Below are 21233 nucleotides of genomic sequence, written 5' to 3' on the forward strand. Positions count from 1 at the left end.
CCTCATTTAATCAACATGTGGGAATTCCTCCACTCTGCCAGTCAATTCCTAAACATAAACACACACACACACACACACACACACACACACACACACACACACACACACACACACACACACACACACACAGAGCCAGAAGTTGTTTGACAGGCTGTTTGACTGAATGGCCTATCGCCATGGTTACAGCAGCACTCCATCAGTCCATTCAAAGAACAGATGGCCGATGTGCAACAGGAGGCATATGTTGCAATGAGCACACACACACACACACACACACACACACACACACACACACACACACACACACACACACACACGCTTGCATTCAAAACGAGAACAGTCACACAAACACACACCTACGACCCTCTCTGTGTCATTCACACGCGCACGCACGCACGCACGCACATGCATGGACGCGCCCCCCGCACAGAGGGAGGGCATTGAACAACCAGCAGCATATGTTCCACTAGTCAGAGAGCATTCATTCAAAGACACACGGGGAGAAGATGAGGAGGGGACAGAGGCGGGGGTGGCTGGGAGCGGAGAGAGGAAGACGGGCAGTGCGGGGGCGGTGAGCTGGGTGGAGGTGGAGGTGAGGGTGGAGGTGGAGGTGGAGGAGGAGGTGGAGGAGGATGTGAGCTGGCTGGGAGCTCAGAGGACAGAAGACCAAAGTAGGACATCTCTGGAAGCAAAGCGATCAGTATGATTACATGAGTGAGGTCAGGAACAGCTGGGTTATTGTGTTGGGGTCAAGTTCTGATCTGGCCGTCTCATCGCACTGTAATAGATCATGACATTAAAACTTTTGACTTTTACTTTTAAGGAGTTTTAAAATACGTCGGTCTGACTGAAAAGGACCAACGTTCTTGACGAAGCTTAACACCCCGGAGAAACCGCAGTCGAGAGACAAGCTACTGCATCGCCAAAGTCAGACCGAAACAGTCACAAGCAACAGTCTTTTGCTCAGTGCAGGGGACAGGTAGTGTGCAACAGGGCAAAGCCAGTCCAAAAGCTGTTACCTGCGCTGGTACGACTTTGTCACATGGCCCCGAACATCACGTCGCATGTGAATGCGAAAAAAAAGTATTTCCATGACACTTTTGCGATACACCTCTATCTTGATACGTCAGGAAAAACCACCTCATGAGCGCATCAAAACCTTTTAGCCATATCTGAGAAGTTTTTGGAAGTTTAGATGTTTCCATTACCATTTTTTTTTATTGTGATATTTAGGCTTTGCGCAATTCTAGGGGTAATGGAAACGCAACTGGTGTCTGCTCTGAATGAATTTCTTCCCCAACGGCCAATAAATTGCAAACGTGAGTCAATGAACGTGCGCGGGTAAAAAAACAAACGGAAAAAAAAAAAAAAAAAAAGACGGTCGGGAGGTTTTGCGCACAACAACACTTTAATCTGAAGGTGCTTGTTAACTTACAAGGACATGTGTTATCCCCCCCTACAATAATAACAATTACCGACAGCAGCAGCCGCTTGGATGGCAGTGCTGCTGCGCTAACAGGCGGTGTTGTGGTTGAGGTAACTCTGGCCCGGCCCAGATTGGCTGCCTGTCATCCAGCGCCGCTGCCAATTCCAGCAAGCAAACGATCAGCATCGAGCACCCGGCTGGTCACTCGCATCCACAGATGGCCTTTCAGCAGGATTGACTTGTCACGTCTTCGAATGTGCGAAATGTACATTACAGACAATCATCCGTCCATCCATCCCTGTTCACTCTGCATCAGGTGAGGTACATCCTGCAATTACGACTTTATAGCAGGGCCACGCAAAGGGACAAACCAGTCTGCAGTCAGTTCAGTTTGCCGAACGTGCAGGTCTTTGAACACCACACACCTCACAGAAAAAAAGCCTCATGGGAATCAAACTGGCAAACCTCCTGCTGCCAGGGAAACAGCATCAACCACTGAACCACTGTGGTGTCCAAAAAGACTGTCCTTGAAAAATATAACTGCATCACGCAGGAAGCCTCCAGCTTCATGTAGGTAATTGCAACATTTCAAAGGAGAGGGGATGCAGCTTCTTTTTAACGTGTGCTATTTTTTATGTGACCTCTTACAAATATTATAAACAGTCTGCATTTGAAATTTTGCACCGAGTACATATGCGACCCAATTTTGTTTAGAAACACAGGGAAACATATACATATAACACATATATAACCCTCCCTAAACCAGTGACAGATGCTACGGGGTTCGATGCTGAAACGACACCTGCCCCAACGCAAACCGTCAAGTCTTTAAAGCCTCAATTAGCTCAGCGCCTGTTGAAGTGGTTTCCGCGGTCGTGACGGAATACATGGAGGTGCCACCACTCACGGAGGCCGCCGCACGAGTTTCAATGAAAACTCCCACGTCTCCGCGTCTGCCTGGAGAGAGTTTAGATAAGACCAGGGAAGGAGGACGAGTGACACCAAAGAGGAAAAATAGCCGGAGTTCATCCCAGGGAGGAGGAGGACGTTTGACTGTCTGTCGCTGGAGGGACCACACCCCGGGCCTCCTCCACACACACACACACACACACACACACACACACACACACACACACATGCACAGATCTGTTGGTGCAGACAGCCTGGTTTCCTGTGGCTGAGGGAAGACCACCGACTCGGGTTTCTTGTGTTCCTCAGCAAGGCCCCCCGACTCAAACGGTCCTGGGCGTCTGGATTCTCTTTGTCACAGGTGGCGACAGCGGCGGCGGCTCGACGGTCTTTGTTGTGCCCACCAGCTATTGTCGGGTCGAGCTTTTACGACCTTGACAAGGTTATTGTTTGATTTGGAAGGCGTTGCCAGACGTCCTTTTGGGGAGGATTAGGATTTATTTTCTTAGGGGGGAAACACGAAAATGCATCCGAAGGTTAGAGAGTAATTAAAGTTGCGAGCAACGACTCATCACATTCTGTGATTCTGCCCCCCCACCACACACACACACACGCTCAGACTCTTTGATTAGCTTCCGCTCGTCCTCAATCCCCTCGCCCCCAGTGTTTACCCACTGCATCGCTGCATTTACTTGTTTTGCCCTCTTCCTCTCCTTTTAACCCTCCATCCATCCCTCATTTCCCTCTCACCAGCGGAAAAAAAAAAAACACACACACACAGCCCTCCTCCTGTTATTGTTATGATCGGTCGGGGTGGCAGCTGGACCCGAGTCATGTATATGTGCTCCACCCTGAAGGCCCCTCCTCACAGACACACCCACTGACACTCCACCACAGTCACCAACCCCAACTACAATTACTGCCTGCAGGCTGTGTTCCCCCGCCAGCCGGCCCAGTCCCAATTGGAGAGGAAGAGGGGTCGACTTCCATGTACGCGCTCGCACGCTCGGCTCCCACACGGATGATTTCCGATAAGGAGCAATAAGATGTGCAAACTCGACACACGTTGTTCCATTGTCAAAGATCTGTTGCACGTCCAGGAAAAGGTGAACGCCAGCAGCTCAGCGTGGTGTGAAAGTTTGCCACTCATAAGAGGCGGACAATGGCCAGAGTCTTCTTACACGTTATGATGTGACCATATGAAACATCCCATACAACCATACCTTGGAAAATTGTTATCAATAAAGGGACTTGAAGAATACTTTTCTATGTGTTACCCTCACTTACAGAGTGTAGCATTAGGGGTAATTTCCCACAATCATGATTCTGGCGACAGTTTTCATTCTTTTTGCTGAATCATTTTTTAAGACTCGTTTTAGAAACAGTAATTGGTGGGAATGATTGTTCTGAAAAGTTGTTATTTTGGTCAGAAAGCGATTATACAATGTTTAAATAGCAACATAAGTTGTTTTTTAAGGTTAACCACTTGCTTCTATTTATTCATAATATTATGTCTCCTGGAACCTTCCAGTGTTGTTGAGGGTCCGACATTTCCGGCTGATTGGTGTGAGCTCTCAGTTGATGGAACCATGTTATGTCACACTTTTCACACTAATCCCGAGGAAACAATCTGATGTAATGCTCTTCTCATTCACACCATTCCATCACTGTGTCAGCACTGATTTTCCTCCGTTTTCCACTTGTTGAGAAGTGTTCCCTGGCAAACACACACACACACACACTACAAAACCCCACTACACTGAGCCTGTGGAACATTCTTTGAATCCTTCCTATTCTTTCTTTTTACTTTATTTTTTTATTTTCAAGTTCTGAAACAAGATAACAATCACGTTGCAGTAAAAGAAACTATACCCACTGCCTTGTTGTTTTTCACAGAAGTATCCCTGGCAGTGATACACTATCAAATGTGATATTCAATACCATTGTTATTGCTTCTAGAGTCTTTTGAAAGAATAACATCACTGGATACACACAGCTTTGAGATCTTTGCCCTTTATTTATCACAGATAAGAGATAAAAACAGGCTTAAGGATTAAGTGTTGATCCAGTCTCTGGCTTCATGCTCAGAGGGGCTCACTTCCCCTTTGAAACAGTTCATTTTCTAGGTACTTAAAGGGTGACACTGAATAAAGGTAAAGGTAAAACCAGCTTTGAGTCCAAAACTCCTCATGTTGCATCTTCTTGATTAACATTTATCTTCTGACTGCATCCTTTAGACAAACATTCCTGATGAGCGACTAACTAATCTGTTTGTCCAGAGAAACGTGATTCCTTCGCCCCTTTCATCAGGACCGTCCCATCCTCTTACTGCTGACTATCCTCTTAGCCGCCGCTCCTCTCCTTTGTGTGCAGGGTCGGGTTATGTCCCTGGCGCTGGAGGTTCGGACCACCTGGGAGAAAAGGCGCAGGTAGAAATCAAGACATTACAGGGAAAGCAACGGACTCGAGCGAAGATGGCGCCTCGGATCCAAAATGGCGTCACCTCGGAGCCAGGTGGTATCTCCCTCGGTTGGGCCGTGAACGGTGGCCAGGGTGTCTGCCGGGCCGGCTCGTGTTTGGAGGTCCTCCACCACCAAAGTTATCAAAAGACTGACTTTGGTGATCGAAATGACGACCGCCTGCAGTCCCTCGTCCTCCTCTGTGTCCTCCTCTCCCCCAGGGTCTCTCCCTCCATCCTCTTCCTCGCTGATGGTCGACCGTGTGCGTTCTTCTTTCCCTCCAATTCTCGTCAGCGTCTGAATGTCGAGCAGAGGATGGGATTCATATAAGTGCTGATAATTCAGACGATGGATTGTTTGCTTAGGCTCAAGTTTACAGAGAAAAAAAGAAAGATAATGTTTGTTTAGTTTCAAATCTTTCAGCCCATTATGTCATTAGACGCCATGTCACAAAGATCACAGAGAATTCCACATTTTGTCCGTTTGCGGAGCATCGGGTTGGTTGTTATATACAGTAATTAAACTGTAACATTCTGATGTCTATCTGCGTAATGTCAAGCACTTACATTCAAAACTCAGTCTTCTAAGATTTCCCTTCTTTTTGTGTGGATAAAATACTCAAAGGTCACATTTAAGTTCTTCTCCAAAAGCATGTGCCCACACAGGCTTTTATTCATGGAAAATATCAGGGGAACATTTAAGCTCAATCATTCTTGCAAATCTTGGCTGAGCAGCCTCCTCAGTCTAAACATTGTTGTAAATCAACAGTTTTTCCTCTTGCACCCGCTGTCTCCTTTCAAACGCACACAGAAAACACTCACCCAGACATGAAAGTCTGCCCACAATTATTTCAAGGTTACCCACAGTACAGAAAAAGGACTAATACCATATTACAGCGCGCTGTTTGAGTCTGTCATCTCTGCCGGTTCCAGTTAAAGCTCGAAACGAAACTCCTATTAAGTTGTATGGCAAAAACATCACTTTTTAAACCCTCTAAAACAACTTGCATTTATGGTGATTTACTTGGCCTTCAACAGCTTAGCTACCACTCTGCTCCAACCGTATATCCAACCTATCAAACCTAAACAGATAGAGCACATTTTAAGTGCAACGGCCTTCAAAGTGTAAACATTTGCAAAAAACGAAAGTCGGGATTCCTGTTAAGGCCTCCCAGTCAGACAAATGAATTTGTCCTACATGTATTTATATTCAAGCCCATATGGTTATCTAAGACTTGAAACATTTGAAGAGGTTTGCACTGACATGCAGCAGTTCCAAGCAGTGAACGAGAAGCTGGAGAACGACACACACACTGTGCGTGCGTGATATGACTTTCTAGTCTAGGCGGTGTTGGCGCCACTGTTCTGTTCTTAACAAAAACATAGCAGAAACAGCTTTTCCCTGAAGTGTGATGAGGCAGAACAGCTCCTTCGACGTGTTAATGAGTATTCTGAAGAATGCAAGTTGGAAAAGGGACTGACAAATAAAACTGAAGAATAAAAACAGAATGGAATAGGTTTGAGTTTGAGGGGTTAAATGCGCAGTCGCCGGATGAGAGGTTACAAGTAGAAGCAAAGTTGGATCACCGCTTCGAGCAAACACACGACTCGGGTTTTCAGCTCATCATTTCTTTTTCGAGATAAATTGAGAGCAGTGACACCGGATTGACTTTTGGAGTGTAGTTGCAAGGGCAGGCAGGCAGGGGAGATATTTGCTGAGGAGACTAAACATCAGGCCCGATTCCAAGCAGAAACCAAACCGGGCCGTCCACAATACCACATAGCGCCACAGCTACTCTCCCTCACACACACACACACACACACACACACACACACACACACACACACACACACACACACACACACACACGCTTACATATTCCATATCCCCACAGTTCTGTAGTAATGATCGGTGTCCGCCTCTTGGCGAAATGAAAAACTAGGCAACGAGGAGCGCAGCCCTCCATCTACAAAACCAAAAGCAACTTCACAGAGGTCAAGTTAGGTAAAAAAACACAAAACCCAACAGACTATTTAGTGCGAACCAGAGGCAAAATGACAAGCAGAAAAGCTCTGGCAGAAGTCTGCCATTCGCAGGGTTGTATAGGAACGACATGTTTCACACTTCACAAGTACCTGCTGAGCCGTCCTATAGGTGGGACAAAGCTCACGGCAGAAGAGACACCGATGACAAGCGTGACGCAGAGACCTCGGTGTCATGACGCGACACAGGAAGAGGGAGAAAATATCTCAGCGGGTTCAATGACCCCAGATGCGTTCATAGAGCGCAGGTTCCTGCAAACGGGCCCCAGGACGCAACAACATTCAGACAAGGATTCAGAACAGGGGGATGTTTAATAAAAGTGGAAGAGTAGAAGGGAGTTTGTGACGGGGTGATGCCTGTGGGGAAGGGGTACGAAAGCAGGGGCAGAGACAGAAGAGAGAGGCCTGTAATCAGTTAGTCTTGTTGTGTGTCTTAAAATAGAGCAGCCGCCGCCTATAAACAGAAACCTACTATTACCGCTGCACTGACAAAGCAAGTCTCCGATCCAGTCGTGCACGTGTGCGTGTGAAGGCCACAACACACATGGAAGTCATTACAGCACGGCCCTATGGGTAATGTGGTGCTGCGAGGGGGCACCAAAGGACTACAGCCACAGACGAAATGTTGGATTTGAAAACTAAATGTTTTTCTCCTGTTTTGTTCTCATTCTGCAGCGGGAGAGTTTTCATGAGCGTCTAATACAAGCCGCAGGTCGCAGAGGGCCCCCGTTCCCCTGCATTGGGCAGTGATGAAAAAAAACAAAAAGAAAACCCAACTATCTGGGGTCTTGAAAGTTATACAGCCGTCACAGCATCACTCCTCGTATTTCGACAGAAAACAAGGGAAGACAAGAGCATGTAAAAAAGCTCCTGGAGCAGAATTACACTGAGGGCGCTGTGGTCGCGTCTTTCATTCCCATGAGTCTGCACTGGCACCCTCCAAACAACAGAACAGTTCTTTTTTCAGCTCACAACAGTTCTGGCTGTTTGACCTTTGTTTATCCAGGCCATTCTGACAATCAAACACCATGGAGTTTCACCATAGAGTCGGACAGGAATGGCTGCATAATTATAAGAAGAAGAAAGACTATTTTTGCAGACAATACTTGTTGTCAACAAGCACAGAAATGTGAGAACTTGAGAGCCTTTTAAGTCTTTTTTTTATTGAAGTTCAGTATGATGGCGTATATATAAGATTTTGTTCATTAATCTTAAATGTCGCAAGTGGACACAAACACAACGAGTTGGGCTGATTTCATTTGTTTCCATTATTGTTGGTAACTTGTGGGTCAGGTGCAATGCCTGTTTTGCAGGTTCATGGTGTAGATTTTCACAAAAAATCCATTTTCAGGAGTGCTACAGATATAGCAATAATCTACCCAAGAACATGAGTATTTGGACCATGTGACCGCTCACTTCAGGTGGAGGCGGTGTCGCGTATGAACTGTATGTCTCACCTGCATGCGTCTCTCCGTCACTGAACTTTGGTGCGGTTCTGCGTCCCGGTGGATCGGGTCTGGACTGCAGGACTCTGCCTCGCGTCCTGCAGGCTTCTACTAGGTTCTCCCTGAGGCAGAGGAACAGAGACAAACAGGACGCCTGCGGGTGGGAGAGAGGCAAACAAAAAAAAATCACTCAGCTCCCTGCATTGTAAATAAAAACAAGCCCGACTGGTGCAGAAACAACGGTTTTGCCGGCCTTCCTTCACTCACGTCGCCCTCCAGCAGCGCGGTATTGTCCACGCCGCTGTGCGCCAGCAGGTACTTTGAGTGGAAGAGGCGTCCGTCAAAGCTGTGCCAAGGCATCAGGGCAGCGCTGGGCAGCGGGCGGCCGCTGGCACAGTTGGCTCCCAGCAGGTGGCACAGCCCTCGGACGTACAGAGATCCCAGCTGCACCGCACGGCTGCACAGGGAAGGCAGCTGTGAGCAGAGGAAGGGAGAAAAAGAAGGAAAAAAGAAGAAGAAAAAACTGCGGTCATACATTTGGTTTAGTTGTTCTTGTACACGGAAGAGGCAGATTTCTGCATAGCACGGCGGCCCGTTCATTTCAATGAAGTTGCCACCCAGCGCATGTGCCGGAAAAGTTTTTGACTTCCGCATTAACGGGCCCATAGAACATGTGCAGCAGTGTCACTTCCCATCATGCCTCTGAAACTCACATGATCGACTTGGCCAATCGGAACGATTCTGGAGAACGTCACTTACAGACACGCCACGACGCAGCCAATCAGAACAACACACGCGACGTTGTGACGTCACCCTGGGAATAAACTCTTTTCTGGTGGTCTTCTGGCCTTGATCATTTTTTTTTTTTTTAAACAACTAAAAGACAACTCTGAATTGAAAGCAATATCTTTATTCAGCATTGTGTGCGGCTGCAGCACGTAAAGAAGCAACAAAGAAAATTTGCCGTCCGGCCCTGTCTCGATCTATTCCTTCACTGCAAATGATTTGCTCGACAGACGACCACAGGGATGAATAGCAAACCCCCTGCAGGAGTTTATAGAAACAGAGCCTGCTGGTGGTTGCTGGGGAGGTGGTAGGATTGGAAAAAAAAAAGCGTATCGACAGCAAACAGCAGCGCAGCAGTTGGCACGCTAGTCAGAGGAGATCAGCATTAACCACACAGAGCAGCAGAAGCATGAAGCAGGCAGGGCAGCGAGCACAGTGTGGCAACAGCATGGCCAGGAATAACCAGGATGTTGGGAGGGTTTAAATAGCCCAGGTGAGGAGAGCATGTGACCGATCAGCTGATCAGTCACATGACACACGCAGCCTTGAGTTGTCTGCCTGAACCAGCTCAAGGCCTTGCATTGATGCAGTTTTCGCTTGGGAAACAAGCCAATAAAAAAGGAGAGACAAGAAAACTTTAATTGTAGGAATATGAACTAAATATAAAAATACATTCCTCCTACAAGTTTATTAAGACCAAATATCAACTTTCAATTTAAAGAGAGTACTGAAAGTTTTAGATGAAAACCGAGGAGAAGAAACAGAGGAGGGGGATAAAATAAAGTAGGACGGCACTTCAGGCAACGACAGCAGGCAGATGATCAGCGTGTGCACACGTGTGTGTGTGCGCTCTCTCAGTCCTCACCTGTCCACAGAGATCAGTGATAACAGTGATTAACACACACACACACACACACACACACACACACACACGCGCACGCCCTGCCAGCCACCTGCCTTCAGTCAAACACAGCTTCACCTTGTGAAAACAATGAGCCACTGGAAAAAAGGACACAAAAGAGTGTCAGGGGAGCGTGCAGGCGCACAGACAGGGACCCGGCAGAGACGAGGAGAGAGAAAGTGCTCGTGTGTGAAGAGCGGAGGAACATGAGAACACACAAGTGAGAGAGAGAGAGAGAGGGAGGGAGAGAGAGAGGGAGGGAGACAAAAGCAAGACCGCATGTGTTTGTGTGTGTGTGCGCGTCCGGCGGGCGGGCAGTGTGCTTAAATAGCTCCATGTGGTGAGCATTAGCTAAGACAGACAGGCGGCTGTCGCCTCTCTGACAGACGCGCACGCACACACACACACACACACACACACACACACACACACACACACACACACACACACACACACACACACACACACACACACACACACACACACACACAAACTGTTCCAGCCTCTCAGTTTTGATTAGCATGGAAACCACTGACTATTAGAGTTATTGATCACACTGTGAACTGATGTAACTGATGTGTAGCTCTTAAATCAGTTCCAACCACAGCAGTCTGTCACTAAATCAAACATGTTTTAAATTATTGTTTGTTAAAAAAAACTAAAAAAAGAAAACAAAAGGAGAACATCCATCAATTTTGGACTATTAAAGCACATCATTGTCATCTTAAGCTGTGACATCATTGGTTTGAGTCCCCTTATTAAATAATCGTAGATTCTAGAGTTTATTTTATTTTTTTTTATTTTTTTTTTTACTGTAGACTAAATTGGCATTTTATTTGTGTTTTCTATGTATTTGCGTCCTCACATTCTATTACTGGAAGCACCGTCTCTGCACTGTTTGTCACCAAAGAACCTTGTTTACAGTAAACTGCGAGGACAATGTCTTCTCGCAGCAGGAAACTCAACAATTTCGAAGCCCATTATGACCGAACAATTGAAAATTGAAAAAAAAAAAAAAAAAAAAAAAATTGTTGAAAAGACAAAGTTTAATATTAATTCTGATTTACCATCAGTGCAATTATGTGTCACTCTGTTTGCTGTTGCAACTGACCTTTATCTGCTGGAGCTCCTGCGGAGATTTTAGTCTCAGACACACAGCCTGACTCAGGTAAGCATCCAAGTCCTCTAAAGACAGTGTTTTTATCTGAGAAAGAGAGATGGAGAAAGAGAGGAAGAGAGAGAGAGAGGGAGAGGAAGAGAGAAAGAGAGAGGGAGAGAGAGAGAGAAAATAAGTGGTCACTCGAGTCAATCACATGCCACCAGCTTTTTTTTCTGTGCTGGTCAGTTTGTTGTGTCTGCTCTCAGTGCAACAATTCAGCAGACAGCAGAACAATGCTGAATGCAGCGACGTGGCCGCCTGGCTGTGTCCAAAACAAACAAGCCCTGTAGTTATTTAAATAAAGGAGTGACTAGATGCAGCAGCTATTGGACAACAACGGCTTATGCTGTCTGTCAGCGTGTCTGCTTCACTTGGATTGTCCAGCTCATCTAATGGGCCATCAAACAAACCCTGCTGTCCAGCGGCTGCTCCCCCATTCATTCACATGTTTGGCTCCCAAGGGTCTGCCTGTATGTCTGCCTGTCCTCCCATTTACAGGTGTGAAGTCAAATAAATATGTAGGGGCAAGTCGAACTCACACTTGTGTCTCCTCAGGTTCCCTTTACTGCAAACTGCCCAGCTGTGTGTCTTTGCACCTTTTTTTGGTTACTGATAGCAACTGGCAGGCATTTGAATGGACAAAAACTTTAATATTATACACTACCAGTGAAAAGCTTGGACTCGCCCTATGAATTTAATGTCTTTTCTTTCATTCTCATGACTATTGACATTGCAGTTTCTCACTGAAGGCATCAAAACTACATATGAACACAGATGGAATGATGTAGGAAACAATACAAGTGTAAAAGGTGTGTCCAAACCTTTGCCTGGTAGTGTACATGAGACAATCATGACTCAAAGGTTTCTTCTCTACATCTCAAGTTTTTCAGTTTGTGTGCATGAAACGTGAGAATTTCGCATTCAAGAGATTTGAGTCTCCCAAGAAAGCTTGCAACGCGTGATTGAGTGTGACATGAGTGAGAAGCAAGCTTGTTTAGCGCCGCCGCCGCACTACCACAAGCATCACCTTTTAGAAGGCAGTAAGAGAGTTTGAAATAGAGATTATATCAGTGTATCATAACAATCAGTATACAACACAAGTCAAGACAGCAGTGTTGTTCTGAGACAAAAGTTCACACATGAATTTGCTCCATAACTTTGTTTGCCATCTGCCAGAAGGTGACACACAGTCTGCAGGTGGATACAATCCTGTGATCTTTGGTGTGTCAGTGTGAAGTGAAATGATGTCTACGGCAAAACGTACCAGCATAAAATGCAAATCTCTGCGCTGGTTCTCTGGAGAGCGAGGATTTTAACAGGATTACAAATGGTGCTTATGTTTATGGTACGAGAATTACAACCAAAATAAGGGCAGCGCCGCTCTAGGCTGCAATGGCTCCTAAGACATTCAAAGCCCCTGGATGGCTATCACAGCAGTTGTTGACGCAAGAGCTGAAGTTACAATGGGCAGTTACCGAGGCTAAACCGGGCACCCAGTGGGTGAGGGTGGCCCACCATTAAGCCGTGACAAAACAAGGCAGAACAGACCGTCAACAAGCGATGTTTAGCTTGAAATCACAAGTTTACAAAGAGGCATAATCATTGTTGTATATGTTATGGATGCAATTCCCACATCAAAAGCCAACTTGCGTGTTTAATTGTAACCAAACACATTCAGTGCTTTATTTTCTGTTGACGTGAATCATCAGGTGCCGCACTGCAACCACGACCTGCTTGGTTTGAACTGGGGATCCTACGTTCTGACTTATTTGACAGCTATCGACCACTTTACACCTAAACATATTATTTTGAAATTAGTGCAAGGCTAAATCCAAACATATGACTTCATAAAAATGAAAACAAACCATTCATATAAAAATGAGATGCATTCTAGTCATGTAATTAGGGATGAGCCTTTGTGAACTCAAACATACAGTGGATGAAATGGATTAAATCCTTGTGTCATACATAAAACAACACTTATCTCCATTTATAGGATTGTTTAACAGTCATTTTTTGTTTTTTCTCAATAGTGACTGACATATTTACGTAATTTATAGGACTTAAGGGTACAATAAAATCCCAATACTGACTCATTACACTAAATGGACCAATCTGCTGCTAATTATTCCCTTCTTTGGAACATTACGATTCACATAAGGCAAGGCTTTTGTCTTTAGTAGTCAAAGCTATTTGAGTTTGGTTTTTAGAAAGACTTCTTTACTTTCTCTGTCATTTGTTCTGACCCCACCTCCACTCCACCGCATAAAAAAAAAAGTCCAATAAGAAGGTGACGCTACCTGTAGTGCGATGTAGGTGACAAGGCAGAGAGCAGTCAACATGGAGTCTTCAATGTTTCCGTACAGGCTGGAGAAGTCATGGCAATCAAAGATAGACAGGAAGGAGGTAAGACGAAGAGCAGGGACTTCAGGACCACGACCAAACCACAACAAGTCCAGACTGGGTTTTTCACCTACACATCCAGACAGGGAGAAAACACGGGGAAGGTTTTGGCACATACTGCAAACATAGTCCATATATAGGTGAACAAATAAAAAATTTTAAAACTGGTATATATATGAATGTGCAAACTAGAAACATTGAAAAAAAGTAACAAGAAAAGCTTCCAATGATTCTTCCTTTATACATTACTTGTATGGATTGAACACAATTGTAGGCAAAGTTCAAGTCAACCAAGAACAAAATGACAAAGACAGCCATTGAGACACTTACAGGTAGATGGGAGGCAGACTGGGACCGGCTCCACCATGTCAGCTTCCTTCAGGGGGTTTCCAGGGTAGACAAACCATTCCCTTACAGCTGGAGGGTCTATGCTGCTACCTGGCAACACCAACACAGGTCAGTCAGATTTAAACATAACAATTTGGACCGTAGAGTTAAAAACAACCACAGAATGCGCATTTGTTCACGTGTGACCAATCTGGTTTTGCGTATTACCTTCGTGTCCGTTTAGCAACAGCAGCCCATACACGTGTTTTCGGCAGGGTTTGAAGACGAGAGCCTGAGGCAGCAGCTCCGCATCATCTGCATCTTCCAGAGTGTTGCTGCATTCAGCCATTCCCTCCCATAGAACACAGTACACCATGTAACCCTCCACGGCGATGTGTTGCTCTTTACAAGCCTGTGAAAAAGCCCAATGTCAAGTTTCAAAGCTAAATTCGTTACATAAAAATGAAAAAGTCAGAACAGACTTGCCTTCAATATTTCTGCACTAACACATTTCTCAAAGGCAGGGACACACGAGGGTGCAGAGATGTCACCTCCTTGAAGTGCCTCATGTCCAGGCAGCAAGTAGGAGCAAATCCCAGCTTTTAGTTTCCTCCTTTGAGAAGCTGACACGTTTAAAGACTTTGGGATGAGATCAGTCTCTTCCATGTCACTGGTCCACTTGGAGCTCAGGAGGTGGGATACTGCCAGCACCGTCTGCCCCTGGGGAGCATCAGAAAGGGGTGCCTGAGCCTTTTCCCTGTGGAGTCATACACATTACTATGCTGTGATGTATTTTTGTCACTTTAACTGTATCCATCAACAAAATACACCTTAAACACACACAGCACAGAAACAATGTTTTTAGCGAACCTCAAACTAAAACTCCAAACACCTGTATTTTGCCATTGCTTCATCCCTGACGTGTTGCATTTCACCCTCTGACACCACATCATTTCCAAGAAGACAGGCCAGCTGTGGTAACTGAGTGGTGGCCAATCCAATACTTTGACAGAGCTTCTGTCGGTCGTAGAGTACAGTGGTCAGGGTGTCTATCCGCAGCTTTGCCACAGACAAATAGGGGGCACTGTGTAAAGACGAAAATCTATATAAAGCCAAAATAAACATTTGAACAATAGGATGTTCTGCAAAAACTCTGATGCAATGTGTATTGTATAAGAAAGCAAAATGATTTCATTTGAACAAACCTGTCATATATGATGAAGTCCGAGTCCTGACCCAGGATGCCCATACTGCCATGCTGGCGTGCATAACTGGCTATCTCATAATCAGCCTCTTGCACCGACAAATACACTTCCTGACCCAGTGACCTGTACAAATAAAGAATCGCGAATTAAATCCACTTTAATACAAGCAAAGATGTATTTAAAAAGTCAAATAAACTGTAACAACTGAACCATCAACAAATCTATAAAAAGCCTCAAGTTGCTTAGTTTCAAGTTTCTCTGCATTTTTAATAATACATTTATTGAGGAGAGCCACTGCATCACCGCTGGTCTTCCAGTGCTAACCTGAGTGCAAAGCTTGTAAATGACGCCAGACCCGAAGGAAGGCAAGAGAGATGTCTTCCAGGCTGCCTCCCATGTGACTTGACGTAGCGAAATATTTTAGAAATTTCCCCATTCACCCTATGCCTCCTTTTAACCTGGAACATTAAAAAAGAAGACGGCATATGCAGGACGGCTTTACTGAATTAACTGCTCCAAAACAACTTCGTCCTTCAAGTTAAGGTGCTGAATCATTCTTGGCATCATAACAAAATGTGTACGACAACATGAATGTGACAACATTTAATACAGTTCTTTGAAGCAGCAGGGGGGGCAAAAAAACCTTCAACCACATTTGCTGTTTCTGTTCTCACCCACACTCGTCTCTTCTGTTCATTCACCACTCCATCAAAGAAGAAGACCAGTCTGATGCCTGCTACGGTGAAGGCCTCCACCCAACGTTTCAGAATGTTCATGTACTCCTTCCACTGGCCGCCACACAGCCAGTCCTCACATGAGTACCAGTGGTTCAGACAGGCCATGCCGTCCACAACAAGAGTGGGGTCTAAATGAGAGGAGAAAAATACAACACAAATGTCATTTTAAAAAGTGTGACTTATAGTTACTTTTTTGAGTATTATCTGCTGAACTGTCTTTCTTCCATTTAGTACATAAAGTCATTTATGAAACATGTTCTATGTATCACTTTCCAATCAGAACCACTCTGACAGTCTTTTAAATATTTTTTGTCATTTAAATGTTTGTGGTTTTTTTTTTTTTGTGAGAGACTCGGCAGTACGTTGTGAGACATGACGTCCGGCCATTTCTTTCAGGTCTACAGGAACACACGCTTGGGGACAGCAGCGGTCCAGAAACCCCTGAAGACCCTTCACACCCATCCCTGCAGAGAAAGGAACACAGTGACAAACGTGGAGAGAGGCTAACTGAGCGGAGTGCAAGTTTAAACGAATAGCGTATTTACAGAAAATGTTACAATGGTCACTGCAATAGACTGCATCACATTTGGCGGTACTTGTACGCATTGAGTACTGCACCCGAAGACGTGAAACAGACCCGTTACTCGGTTCAATCTGAAGGTAAACGAGTGTTTTTGCTAACGGCTAGCTTAGCTTCAATCCACATGACAACTCTGTTCCGAGGCAACAGCGGCCCCTGTCCTGACGCACGACTCGTCGTACACGCATATTCGTGTTCATCACATTTTCGCTCGCTGCCAGTTTTCACATGGCGCGCACTTACTTTAAGATTTCAGCGTTTAAAGGCGGCGTGTGTCAGTCAGTCAGTCAGTGTGCAGCAACTCGGAAGCGCCTCCTACGTTTACGCGTGACGTCATCACGCTGCCATACACACAAGAAGCGCACGTGCGCGGCGCTCGAGGCACAACAGAACAATGAGAGTGGCAACCTAAGTTTATCACTGACGTATTTATCAGAACGTGTGCATGCCAAAAACAATAAACAAAGTTATTTGAGAAGGTTAAAACAATGACTGATGTACTTGTATGTAGTTTTTTCAATCCAAAAACTTAGACGCGGGCTCTCAATGCAAATGGCCATTTGAGTATTTTGTGAGCTTAGTCCTCCCATCATTATTGCTCCCCAGGCTGGGATCAGAGATGGCCTAATTGCTCTCCAGGCTCTCCTGAAGAATAGGGCTTCTTTTCTGGCGTCACAAGCTATTAGGTCTACCTTCTCTACACAAATCACCCCTGTCCCTTCCACTCTATTGTGTGCACGGAGCAAGAATAAAGAAAGGGGCATATGCTGGATGTCAGTCCAGCTGTCAGCATCCGTCGCTCTTCAGCCAGATGCTCTGAAGACGGGGAGGACAATCCACCCCTCCCAGTCAACTGATCCTTAAATAAGGAGGACCTGTGTTGTAAATCTGCCTCCAGTGATTGCACAAGGGAGTTAAGACCACCACTCCCATGAAGCTAACAAAGACATTTGAAATTAGAAATAGCCATGACTGTGTTGAAATTTGTTTCATGGTCATGGTTAAAGTGTATTTTGGAAAACAAGAGTGACTCTATAGTTAATTAACAGGTGTTTTGTTTGCAGGGTAGATATTGTGTCCATGGTCCATGATAGCTTGCTCATCAGACTATTGCTATTTTAAATCCTATAAAAAACAACATCTATTTAGAAGCTTAACCATCCACCCACTGCATCATCACTCGAGCAACAGAACAAATGAAGGACACAACACAAGATAGACAATATCTAACACCTGCACAGGTTTTCAATTGAGAAATGAAGAGGAACTGTTTTTTGTGGAAGTCAACAAGTGAAGGTGATCGTCATCTCATTAGTTGGTGTGCAGAACCTGAAGAAAAAACAGTAACTATTTTAGCCACATTTTATTTTTTAGGGTTTCTTATAATGTGTTTTGTAGACTTGCAAATGGTATTGATGTTTTGAGGCATTATCATGATACTAAAGGTTTTGTTTGGTTTCTTTTTTTTTGTTTTATTGTAACTACCACCTTAATTTGAGCAACAGATTGCTTATTATTTCTGGAGAGTGCATTTATAAAAACCAATGTCACAAAATATGGACAATATAAGCCAGAGTGGTCTTTTCATTGTTTTGGTCTGTTGGCCATTTATTGAAAATGTTTTCAACTTCCTCCTCCTCTTACATTGGTTCTTCCTTCTCCTCCTCCTCATACTCCTCTCCCCCTTGTGCTCGTTCCTTCTGTTGCCGCCCCCCCTCCCCTCCCGCCCCTGACCAGGGCTTGACTCAGGAGAAACAGAGGCAGATGTTCCAGGAGCACACAACTGCCCCCACCCCAACACCTCCCATTTGTACTGGATCAGCAGTTAACCCCCGGAAAGAATTGACCATACAAGCACGCACACACACACGTACAAAGAACACCGCTGCACAAATCTGTACTGGCTCAACAGTTGTCCGACTGAATGAACAATACACACACATACACACATATATATACACACACAGCAAGTGCTGTCCAAAGCCCCTCAGTGTCCCTGATAGTAGCCACCCAGGGGTCAGGCCTGGTGTCAGCGTCCAGGGCCGAGGGTCTTTCTGGGCAGCTGGCCTGGCTAATCCTGCTGCTAGAGGCCACAGGTTCTCAAACTAACAGCCAAGGACCCCCAGGGGGCCACAGGGCACGGATCTCAGGGAGAAGGGAGTCTGTCATTTGTCTAAAATGCAAGGGGTTTTTCTTTTTGTTTGCTTTAAGCTCAATAAACGCTATCCAATAAACAGTGAATTTCACAGTTGAGCAAAATATGTAGTTGACAATGGGGTCATATAGAAATATATCAAACAGTATAAGTGATATTGTGACAATATATTACAATAATTTCACAATGATATATTTGCATATAAAAGATCTATCTATCTATCTATCTATCTATCTATCTATCTATCTATCTATCTATCCAATAACATCTTGAAAAACAAAACAAAACAGGGCAGACAATTGCCCTGAGTGATCCAAGCCCCCTGTAAACGTTGACTTCTGTAAGTGACCAGCTGACCAGAGCAACGGCCGAGGCAGCGTGTGCACTCGTGTGTGTTTATGTGCGGGGAGCTGGTGTGATGGCAATGTTGATGAGGTTCCCACGACAGCCATCCATCCATTTCTTCGTTGGTGTCTGCGCTCACACGCGCATGTACGCACACACACACACACACACACTGACACACACACAGGCCATATGGCCACCTCATACCTCTCGCATGCCTCCACTGTGATGTGGCCTGGAGAGAGCTGCTATCAAGCAGCCATCTACAGTGCCTAAGCCTGTTAGCTAGTTGGTCAGCACTGTGAGGAGCAATACTTGGAGGAAGAGGTAAAAGCAGGAGCACACACATGTGAGGAGAAGCTGATTGACGGTGTGGTGGTGCGAAAGAAACGAGAAACTGACAGGAAATAAAAATAAAAAAACTCAAGAGGTTTAACCCTGAGCTAGAAGTGAATGTAGCCATTTGGTAGTTGGTTTGTGTTGTGGCGTTTGGTGAGCAGATGGCCGGGGCTCGAGGAGGGGCGTGTCTTGTCCTCGCGACCCTTCACAAATCACACGGTTTCTCCCCTGAGGGGCTCGCGACTCGCCGTTCAATAAGAATCAATGGGAATTACTCCGCGAGAGAAAGGGATGAATGGGCGGCGGGGCGCGAGACCTCTTCCTTTGTTGTCCCCCCCACCACCGCCGCCCCCCGCGTGTCACAGAGCTCCTAGTCTCTCTCTCTCTCTCTCTCTCTCTCTCTCTCTCTCTCACACACACACACACACACACGCCCAGCGAGCATGCACGGGGAAGCGCGCGCGCGCACGCGCAGTCACACGTACACTCTCGGACAATGGGAGAGCACTTCAGTTAAACAATCAACCCCAAGTTAAACAATTTTTTAACCTCACACGCGCGCCTTCACGCGCAGACGCGCACGCGCAGGCACGGGGGTCGGGGAGGGAGGAGTCGCTCGCCGCTGTTTCCTCTCCACACACAATTAAGAGAATCTCCTGGCATAAATTATGTTTAAGGTGAAAACATCTCCTCCTCGCTGCTGCTGCCGCTGCCGCTGCTGGAGGAGGGTGGAGCTCCCTCCGTCTCACCATGCCTCTCGGTCACGCTTTGCTGGCCTAATCGGAAAATGTGTGCCACGTCATGGTGATGAATGACTGATGGTATATTGGCCTAATACAGGGAGGGATAGAAAGAGCACCGGGAACCTCTGTACGTGGAGATGAGTGTAAATAAAGGGCCTCAAGAGAGGGATTTTACGCCACGCCACATCGGGGCATTGTGTGCCATTGAGGAGGGGGCTGAAATCAACTGGTTAAATGAAATGAGCAGCTCGGAGCGGCGTCCTCCGACTAAACACACATGCGGGTATGTGGAAAGACTTTGGCAAGCACGGATAATAGTGTTAAAGTTTAAGGTTAAAGGCCCCTCAATCAAGTTGAAAGGGCGTAAAGAGCACTTCATGGACACGCCGTCGCATCCATACACAGCGGCCGCCAACACTGATCGCCGCACCTATTAAAGAGACGGTCGCGTCACAGTCCGTAGCGCAGGCAGGAGCGCACAATAACACCATATGTGTTGACATGATAGACTTTAAGATGCCTCATGGTGATTATTTCGTCGCGGTGTCTCTGTTTTGTAGCTGGAGATAAAGCTGAAGTACATTTTGTCAATATTATTTCAGCACACGCCGTTTGTTTGAATAAAGTCTTTGTTTTGGGGCAAAACAGGAGACCCAAAACATTCAGACGGAGCGGTGTCAATTCAGAGATGTTAATGAAGCGCGCGCGCGCGCACACACACACACACACACACACACACACACACACACACACACACACACACACACACACACACACACACACACACACTTTATCTGTAAAAAAAGAAAAAAAAAAAAAAAAAAAGAAAGAAAATAGCTCCATTCGGGAACACATTTTGTGTCCGTAACCACATCGCGCAGGAGCGCGCGCCGCTGAACTTATTAAATTTCTTCTGTCTTCGGTTACCAAGCAGGAGATGAGCTCACGGTGACATGCTGCCAACAAGTGCCAATTCATTCTCCGCATTTTTCTGCGGATAAACACAGTCCCATATGCAAATGAAGACGGTGGAACCCCAACGTGTGCACTCGGTGCGAAGTGCCAAAGTCTGCGCACGCAAACCTTGCCTGACTTAATGCTGTTCAATGGTATTGGATATTGGAATTTGTGGTCTACGTGCTTTTGATTGGTGTATGGACGAAAAAGACTTTAGCAATTTATAGCAGTTCTTCTTATCCTCTCTCTCTCTCTCTCTCTCTCTCTCTCTCTCTCTCTCTCCCTCTCTGTCTCTCTCCCTCTCTCTCTCTGCTC

General features: G+C 45.7%; 1 protein-coding gene and 1 long non-coding RNA gene across 3 annotated transcripts; one reads left to right on the forward strand and one right to left on the reverse strand.

Annotated features, from left to right (window-relative positions):
* Positions 1-4332: 4332 nt before the first annotated feature.
* Positions 4333-16771, reverse strand: fam120b (family with sequence similarity 120 member B). 2 transcript variants are annotated; one of them, XM_076024284.1, is made up of 15 exons: positions 16623-16771; positions 16162-16263; positions 15737-15927; positions 15387-15520; positions 15063-15185; positions 14750-14941; positions 14344-14614; positions 14086-14269; positions 13861-13968; positions 13428-13600; positions 11080-11172; positions 8549-8755; positions 8294-8435; positions 4839-5091; positions 4333-4746 (listed from the first exon to the last, which is right to left on the reverse strand). In XM_076024284.1, exons 2-15 carry the CDS (start codon positions 16259-16261, stop codon positions 4716-4718), a joined length of 2202 nt encoding a protein of 733 aa, XP_075880399.1. In that variant the 5' UTR covers positions 16262-16263; positions 16623-16771; the 3' UTR covers positions 4333-4715. The 2 variants fall into 2 exon arrangements, with proteins under 2 accessions (XP_075880399.1, XP_075880408.1); XM_076024293.1 differs by lacking the exon at positions 16623-16771 and adding an exon at positions 16418-16579.
* On the forward strand, positions 16271-18484 carry LOC142887002 (uncharacterized). Its single transcript, XR_012926477.1, has 2 exons — positions 16271-16459; positions 18117-18484. It is a non-coding gene; the product is annotated as an uncharacterized LOC142887002 (long non-coding RNA).
* The last annotated feature ends 2749 nt before the right edge of the window (positions 18485-21233 follow it).

Source organism: Nelusetta ayraudi, unplaced genomic scaffold (genome assembly GCF_046127955.1).
Source record: "Nelusetta ayraudi isolate G7.1 ecotype Tasmania unplaced genomic scaffold, CSIRO-AGI_Nayr_v1 ptg000002l, whole genome shotgun sequence".
NCBI classification, from domain to species: Eukaryota; Metazoa; Chordata; class Actinopteri; order Tetraodontiformes; family Monacanthidae; genus Nelusetta; species Nelusetta ayraudi.

Coding starts and splice junctions, on each gene's coding strand:
- fam120b (XM_076024284.1), bottom strand. CDS start 16,261: ATGGGTGTGAAGGGTCTTCAGGGGTTTCTGGACCGCTGCTGTCCCCAA. Junction 14,270..14,343: donor TTAGTGCAGAAATATTGAAG/GCAAGTCTGTTC, acceptor GCTTTTTCACAG/GCTTGTAAAGAGCAACACAT. Junction 11,173..13,427: donor TCACCTACATCGCACTACAG/GTAGCGTCACCT, acceptor TCTCTTTCTCAG/ATAAAAACACTGTCTTTAGA.